This window comes from Nicotiana tomentosiformis, chromosome 8 (genome assembly GCF_000390325.3).
Source record: "Nicotiana tomentosiformis chromosome 8, ASM39032v3, whole genome shotgun sequence".
Lineage (NCBI taxonomy): Eukaryota > Viridiplantae > Streptophyta > Magnoliopsida > Solanales > Solanaceae > Nicotiana > Nicotiana tomentosiformis.
In genome coordinates, this window is record NC_090819.1 from 51,652,294 (window position 1) to 51,661,115 (window position 8,822).

Genomic DNA, 8,822 nt, shown 5'->3' on the forward strand with positions numbered 1-8,822 from the left:
AGGCATAAGGCTCAAAGGGTGAAATGCTAGGGATTGACGTCATTTGGTAGGCTAGAAAGGCTCAAACGGGTCAAAGAAAGCCTATGATCCTTTCCTAAACCAAGCGTTACTCAGGATTTCGCCTCTATAGACATTCAAGCCAAGTTTTAGATCTGCAATGAATTTTAATCTAGTCTCAACATACAATGCACAAGAAATGATGAGGTCGACTTTGTTCTTATCTTAACTGTAAGCATGGGATTTTTATAAAGCATCACCAAGGCATAATTGAGAGGTACCACGAGAGTCTATGGTTTACCCAAAGCTGATCCTTTTCATCATACCACATATACACCTGTTATTTTCCCATGGACACTCTTAACTGTGTTAGTACCAATCCTTGAGGCAGGAAATCCTTGCAACTCTGGGCTTTATTGAAGGAAAGCTTCCTTCCAAGTACTTGGGGATTTCTTTAGACTCCAAAAGGTTATTTGTTCACCAATATCTACCACTTACTGAAAAAATTACTGCAAGGATCACCTGCTGGTCAGATAAGCTCTTATCTTATGCTGGTAGATGTCAATTGATAAAGGCTGTCATCTTTGGAATTCAAACCTACTGGGAACAGATATTTGTATTTCCAAAGAATGTAATGAAGTTAATTGAGACAATATGTAGGACTTTCTTATGGACTGGTGCTACTACTATTTTTAAGAGAGCACTAGTGGTATGGGAGTGGGTATGCAGGCCAGTAGCTGCTGGAGGGATCAATATACTGGACATCAAGCTGTGGAATAAAGCAGCAATTATAAAACACTTATGTGATATAGCAAGAAAGAGGATTGCTTATGGATATTGTGGGTACATAGCTTCAATATAAAGAACAAGGACCTGGAAATAATGACTACACCTAAGACTGCGTCTTGGGTGGTGAGGAAGATACTAGATGGCAGGAACTTGATTATGGAGGACCAACAACTCCAAGGAGGCATCCACAGCAGACTACAATCCATGTGTACTGATACAAAGTTCCAGATAAAGCAGATGTAACTGAAGCTAATACCAACATATCCTAGAGCTAAATGGAAAAGTTTGATGCTGCACACAAGCATCCATCCCAGACATAAATTCACTTTATGGCTTGCAGCACAACAAAGACTAGCCACAGTGGAAAGATTGTTGAAGATTGGCGTCCAAATTCTTTCAACCTATGCAATTTGTGGACATAGTCTGGAATCATTTATCCACTTGTTCTTTGATTGCACCATTACAAAGCAATTGTTGTCCAGGTTATATTCATGGTTGGGGTACAATAGGATAATTGGTGACTGGAAGACAGAATTGGAATGGGCATGCACAAAAGCCAAGAGTAGAGCAAGAGCAAATGCTATTACCAACTATGTTTTTGTCATGACTGCTGCATTGATTTGGAAAGATAGGAACAAGATCAAATTTGAACAAGTTAGATTTGATGCTTCTAAAATCTACAAAGATATAGTACTGCACCTGCACACTAGAGGAAAGGACATAGCCAAGTGGAAAAGAGCACTACAGCAGTTGAACTTGTTTCCATAGTTAGTTAGTTGCTACAATTACAACTAGGAAATCCTTGATGTAAGAACTGAAATGCTTTTTTGTGTTTGTTTGAAATGATTATAGGATAGACATACATAGGAATTGATAGAAGAAGAGTGTCTGATGTATATTTGGAGTAGCCAATCAAAGACATTCCTCGGATTTCATTGTACATATTTTTTGGTATCAATAGAAATATAATGTTTAACTCTAGGGGATTAGCGATTTTGAGGCAACCAGTTGACGATTCTCTTTTCATGGCCAATTTTGCCGGCGGCCAACCTCCTATGGAGGTTGGTCAGCACCCTACCGTCGGGTATGTTGCTCCTATCCTTATTAACCCTATAACGTTTCTACATGGTCAACCACTGATTAAGTGGACTGAATCTGAAGTTAAACGCATGAATGTGATTGAAGGACTCCGATATGCTGTTCTGGGCAAATTTTCATACGGTTGGCCTGAGTTACAAGCGTTATGTAAAATAATTCCATCCCAATGTGGTATTAAAGGTGAGTGCAATATTGGTTTCTTCAAGGATAGACATGTTTTGATACGTTTGACATTACTAGAAGATTTTGTGAGTTTGACTTCAAGAGGTGTTGTCACGAACCAAAATCTAACTAGTCGTGATGGCACCTAATCCAACCCGCTAGGTAAGCCAATTAGCAACAATCCAATTCAAATGAGATTTACTGAGAAAATAAATGATGAAATAACTAAACTTTTATACACTTCCCAAGGTCAGGTAGTACAAATCATGAGCTTCTAAGATTTAGAGTTTATAAAGCCGGTATGAAATAAATACATCATCTATTTGAAATATACATGAACAGATTAATAATTCTCAAGCTACCGAGAACAAGTGGAAGCTATGACCGGAATGCATGTACATCTTCAATGCCAGCTCCCGCCATACATAGCAACATCAGTATCCAAAATCTGCACGCAAGGTGCATAAGTATAGTATGAGTATAATCGACCACATGTACTCAATCAGTAACAAACCTAACCTTAGGTTGAAAGTAGTGACGAGCTTGGACAACAGTCAAAGTCCAACACCAATAGCCAGGAATAACTCGTAACAATATAAATAAAGCAGTGCAAGTAATAACTCAAAGATATGATGCTCAACTCGTTCACAGTTACAGAAAATAGGCATGCTTTCAAGGAATAACAGTAAAAACCTAAATCTTTCACCGAAATCACCAAAATGTGAGTATAGAAAATCGTGATTTTTCCAAAAACCTTTCAACTGCCGATAAGATATTTCAATCTCAGATAGCATGAGGAAAGTACATCTTTATGCCTACATGTCAATGAGCATGTGAAGTCATGAATGTCATAATATCGTTTAGCATGAGGAAATACATCTCTATGCTTGTATGTCAAATATACATGTCAATGCAATGCATCATAGTGATGAACTCATGTACTTACACTTTTAGAGTACTCAATCTCATAGTCTCGCACTCCCACTCATCATGCTCAATCCCTCAACACACTCAGTCACTCAGCACTGTACAGTACCTACTGCGGTGCGTAGCCTGATCCCATCATGAATGAATAAAACATGTGCTCACTGCTGGTATGTCAGACTCCGGAGGGGCGGATCCTGCCCAAGCACTAATATAAGCCATCATGGCATGCTGCAGCGTGCAACCCGATCCCATCAATAATATATATAAAGCCCATAGGGCCTGCTGTAGTGTACAACCCCATCCATATAATAATAATATATATATAGCCAATATGGCCTGCTACGGCGTGCAGCTCGATCCCATTAATAATAATATATAGAAAGCCAATATGAATATGATATGCAAATGAATGAATATGACTGAGTATGTGATTGCAATTTTAGCAAATAACTCAACAGCAAAAATGACCTCAGTGGGTCCCAGTAGAATAAGTACATGGCCTAAACATGATTTCTATAATGGATCACAGCTCAATTACTCTAACACGTAAGAATTTCATGGATAAAAACAAGATAGAACACTACACGATACCACAGAATCATCCGGGTCATAATTCACATGGTGCACGCCCACACGCCCGTAAACCTAGCATGTGCTGCACCTCAACACCAAACACATAAAATGTATATCCAGGGGTTCATACCCTCAGCACCAAGTTTAGAAGTGTTACTTACCTCGAACAAGCCGAACCAAATACCGAGCAAGCTAAACAATACTCTAGAAACTCCATCCCGCATGTATCAACCTCTGAACGACTCGAAACTAGTCAAAAGCAACCCATATGCATCAAATAATGCCTAAGTAAATAAACCCAATCGATAAAGGTCAAATCGTTAATCAAAAGCCCCAAAGTCAACCAAAAACCCGACAAAATTTAAAAAATCCGACAATCCATTCAATTATGAGTCCAACCAAAATAGTTTCACTCAAATCTGACTCCGAATCGATGTTCAAAACTCAAAATTTCACTTTATGAAATTTAAGACAAAACCTCCCCAAATTTCACTTTGAAATCATCAATCAAATACCAAAAACAAAGATGGATTCATGAAATATAACGAAAACCGAGTAGAGAACACTTACCCCAATCCATGTGGTGAAGATCGCCTTAAATATCATCTCAATCCGAGCTCCATAACTCCAAATATGATAAAATGGTTGAAACTTCCGAAATAGAGTACTTTATATTTGCTGGCCAGGGATACTCATCGCGATCGCGGAACAACCTTTGCGATCGCGGAGAACAAGTGCCACTGCCACCAAAAATCTCTACGTTTTTGTGACACTGACAATGTGAACTCGAAGCACACAGGCACCCAACCTTCGCAAACGCGTCCCATCTTACGCGAACATGTTGAAGAATTCCCAGCTCACAGCTTCCCGCCTCAGCTCTATGCGAACGCGGCCTCTCCTATGCGAACGCGTACTGTAACCAACACCAAGCTATGCAAATACGGTCATCCAATCGCGACCGCGATTAAGAAAATGCCCAGCTCCAGATTTTTCCTCTACGCGATCGCGAAGAACATTTGGTGCACCAAACATTAGCAGAAACCAGCAATGCAATTATGAAGAAAATGGTCCAAAATCAATTTGTATCATGCCTGAGCCCCTAGGGACCCCGTCCGAACATTCCAACAAGTCCCATAACATAACACGGACCTACTCGAGGCCTCAAATCACGCATAACAATATCAAAATTATGAATCGTGCCTCAAATCGAACTTAATGAACTTTTGAACTTTCAACTTCTAAAGCTCATGCAGAACTATATCAAATTAACTCGGAGAGAACTCAAATTTTGTGCACAAGTCCCAAATGACATAACGAAGCTATTTAAATTCCCAGAACCACAATCCAAACCCAATATCATCAAAATCAACTCCCGGTCAAGCCTGTGAATATTCCAAACCTTCAAATTTCCAACTTTCGCCAATTAGTGCCGAAACTTTCTAGAGATATCCAAATACAAATTCAAGCATACACCCAAGTCAAAAATCACAATCCGGACCTAACGAAACCATCAAAACTCTCATCCGAGGTCAAATACTAATAAGTCAAACTTTGGCAACTCTTCCAACTTAAAGCTTCAAACATGAAATTCATTCTTCCAAACCAATTCCGGATCACCTAAAAAACCAAAATCGATGATTCACATAGGTCATAATATATCATACGAAACTACTCAAGACTTCAAATAGCTAAAAAGAGTGCAAATTCTCAAAATGACCGATCGGGTCATTACGGGTGCTTACTATTTAAAAGCTAAAGATGCATACCAATATCAAATGAGACCTTTGATTTATGATTTTAAGTTTCAGATCAATGAAGAAACTCCATTAGCCTTAGCTTGGATTTCATTCCCTAACTTGCTGCCAACTTTCTTTGTTAAGGAATGTTTGATCTCATTTGCTTCTATTGTAGGCAAGCCATTGCACCTGGATATGGCAACAGTTAATAAAACTAGACCTAGTTGTGCTAGGGTAAAGGTACAAGTTGATATGTTAGCTAATTTACCAAAAATAATTCGTATGGATATTAAAGATGAAGTTACTGGGTCTATAAGGACTGAGTGAGTGAAGATTCAATATGATTATGTCCCCAAGTATTGCTAGGAATGTAAACTACAAGGTCATAATGAAGAAACATGTTGGAGATTGCATCCAAAATTAATGGAAGACAAACAAGTTTCGGATGATAAGGTTGATACCAAGAATAATTACAATGGGAAAGACAAGGGTCCTTTGATGATCTTAACAAGTGGAAAAGTGGTAGGGAATGTAGCTGAACAATGGAAGAAAGTTAGAGATAATCGTGTGAAGAAGCCTGGCCAACAGGAAGATGTTCAAGGAAAATCTGGAAAAAGAATTGTTCCAGACGATGATGTGACGAATAAAAATGTTCAAACAGCTATACATTTGTAGCATTGGAGGTGGAAGAATGTGAGAAGGAGGAATACAATCAGCTAGCCTTGGTTGAACAAAGTATTGTTCGTCTCAGCCTTAGACCTAATCCAATTTTAACTGGGAAATCATTAAACCTGGCTGCACCATTTTATAAGCCTACTTCTCCTAGGATTGAGGCATCCAAGGACATTAATAAAGGAGGTGTTGAACGTAGTGGCAAGGAGAATAATCAAGCAACCTTGAAGGAATCCACTGCACAGTGGGTTAATAGAGCTTTTGGTGGCAATGTTACTACTAATATATCATGCCAGGACGTCCTATCCCTGTCTTTAGATACAATGACCACAGCTGAGTAGGAAAAGCTGAATGAACGACTTAATTTCTCTAGTGGCAAGCTATGGAGTGATCAGGTAAGAGGAAGATTCAAAGAAAGGAGAATTTCATAATGACAATGAGAATGATGATGAAGAAATTGAGGAGGAAGAACAAGGAGAAGAAGAGAAAATCGTTAATGACAAGAGTGGAAAGCTGGAGTTCCTAAAAGATGCAAAGAGTAGTGATGTACGAGTACAGATGAACTCCCAGAAGTTGAATTAAAACTCAATGTCCTAAACCTAGCCAAGAATTACAAGGAGCTACAATGAAACCTAGCCCTGCTACAGTAAATCCCACTAGCCCTAATGTTGAACTGATTGATCCAGGAGGTACTGAAGTGGTAATACAACCTAATAATGATGTGTCCAATGATACAATGAAGGAAGTAGACAAGAGTAAGAAGCAGATATCAACTTCTAATTCTCCAGTACAAAACAAATGAGAATTAGGGTTCATCGAGAAAGCTGGAATCACTGTTCGAACTACTAAGAGCCCAGATTGACCCAGTTAGACATGCTTTAAAGGAGAATACAAGTAACAACATGATTCCTAAACCTACAAAAAATCATATGATAATTCAGGAGCAACACAATGAAGAATAAGAGAATCAACTGGGAAAAAGAAAGGACTTAGACAAGGAGTCAACTACCTAGAAATTTATGAATGTTGCACGACATGGTGATCTTTCTCCTGGACAGATTTAAAATGGCAAAGCAGCTGGTAGGGGAAGAAGGAAATAGGCCAAGGAAATTCCTAGTGTTCAAGCACCTGGGTTTCAAACAAGGAGGACTATTTCCAAATTCATTAACTAATGATGAACGCTTTGATTTAGAATATTAGGTCAGTTAATACTAAAAAAGCTTTTGAAAGGCTCATTTCAATGCATAGACAACATAAATTTTAGTTTATTGGCTTGATGGAACCAATGCAACAATCGAGGAAAATAGATAAGTATAGGAGGAAGATTGGCTTTGCTCAGGCTATCTTTAGTGTTTCTAATAAAATCTGGGCGTTTGTGGATGAAAATTTTGATATACAATATTGATGGACATGGAGCAACAGTTGACATTGAGGCTATATGATACCGAAGATCATAAGGAGTTCATCCTTACTTTGGTATATACCATATGTGATGCTATTGAGAGAATTAGAGTTGTGGGATACCCTTTATGCACTTGCTGTGGATATGACCTTACCCTGGCTCGTTGGTGGTGATTTCAATGTGATTTGTGATGAAGAAGAAAAATTTGAAGGATTGCCAGTTCATATCAATGAAGTTGACAACTTTAGACACTATGTAAATACTTGTAACCTCTTTGATCTTGGCTTCAAAAGGAGCATATATACTTGGTGGAATGGGGGAGCTGAAGAGGATTACATTTTCAAGAGATTAGATAGATGTTTGGGCAACATGGAATTCCAGCAAATGTGGCTAGGTTTGGAGGTAAATCATTTGTCCAAAATAGGTTCTGACCATAGTCTAATGTTCATCTCTTGTAACCCTAATTCTGAACCAATAAAGAAGTCATTCAGATTTCTAAATTTCTGGGTCAAGCATGATTCTTTCAAAGATGTAGTGAAGGAGAATTGGCAAGCATATTTCCATGCCAATCCATTTACACTTTTCAACTACAAATTGCAAATTTGAAAAAGGCACTTTTAGTATGGAGCAAAGCTACGTATGGTGATATTTTCAAGAAGCTATCAATCTTAGAGGAGGTTTTCAAGGTTCATGAAACTCAATTTGAATTAAACCCTACCTGCAAAATAGGGAAAGGTTGCAAAGAGTACAAGCTGATTTATTTATATTCTTGGCATTGGAGGAGGAATTCTGGAAGCAAAAGGCTGATATGTCTTGGTTTCAAGATGAAGTTGTTTATATTCTTGGTATTGGAGGAGGAATTCTGGAAACAAAAGGCTAGTATGTCTTGGTTTCAAGATGGAGACAGGAATACCAAATTCTTTCATGCTCAGGTTAACGGAATAAAGAAGAGATTGCAATTGAAGAGGATACAAAACAGTGATGAAAACTAGATAGATGAGACTGAAGTTGTGGCAAATAAAGTAGTAAAGTTCTTTCAGGCACAATTTCATGAAGACACTGTCCCTAATAATTTTGGGATTATTGATCATGTACCTCATATGCTAAATGATGACCACAATCAAGACCTAGTAAGGCAACCTACTAGGGAAGAAGTAAGGCATGAAGTATTTGTCTTGAGTTGAAAGAGTGCTGGAGGACCAGATGGTTTTAGTGGTAGCTTCTTTCAGGTTTGTTAGGATATCATTGGAGATGATGTGGTTGATATGGTGAAGGCATTCTTAAATATCTAGGAATTACCTAAGTTTGTGACTCACACAAACTTGGTGTTAGTTGGAGGTGAGTACTTTCTCATATATGAGACCTATTAGTCTTAGCAACTTCATCAACAAAGTATTCTCCAGAGTCATTCATGAGAGGTTAGTTGGAATTCTTCCTAAACTTATTTCAACTGAGCAAGAAGGTTT

At 38.3% G+C, this 8,822-nt stretch overlaps 1 protein-coding gene across 1 annotated transcript; it reads left to right on the top strand.

Annotated features, from left to right (window-relative positions):
* The first annotated feature begins 7,446 nt into the window (after positions 1-7,446).
* Positions 7,447-8,348, top strand: LOC138897468 (uncharacterized). The gene is made up of 2 exons (XM_070183437.1): positions 7,447-7,758; positions 7,968-8,348. The coding sequence occupies exons 1-2, from the start codon at positions 7,447-7,449 to the stop codon at positions 8,346-8,348; spliced, it is 693 nt and encodes a 230-aa protein (XP_070039538.1).
* The last annotated feature ends 474 nt before the right edge of the window (positions 8,349-8,822 follow it).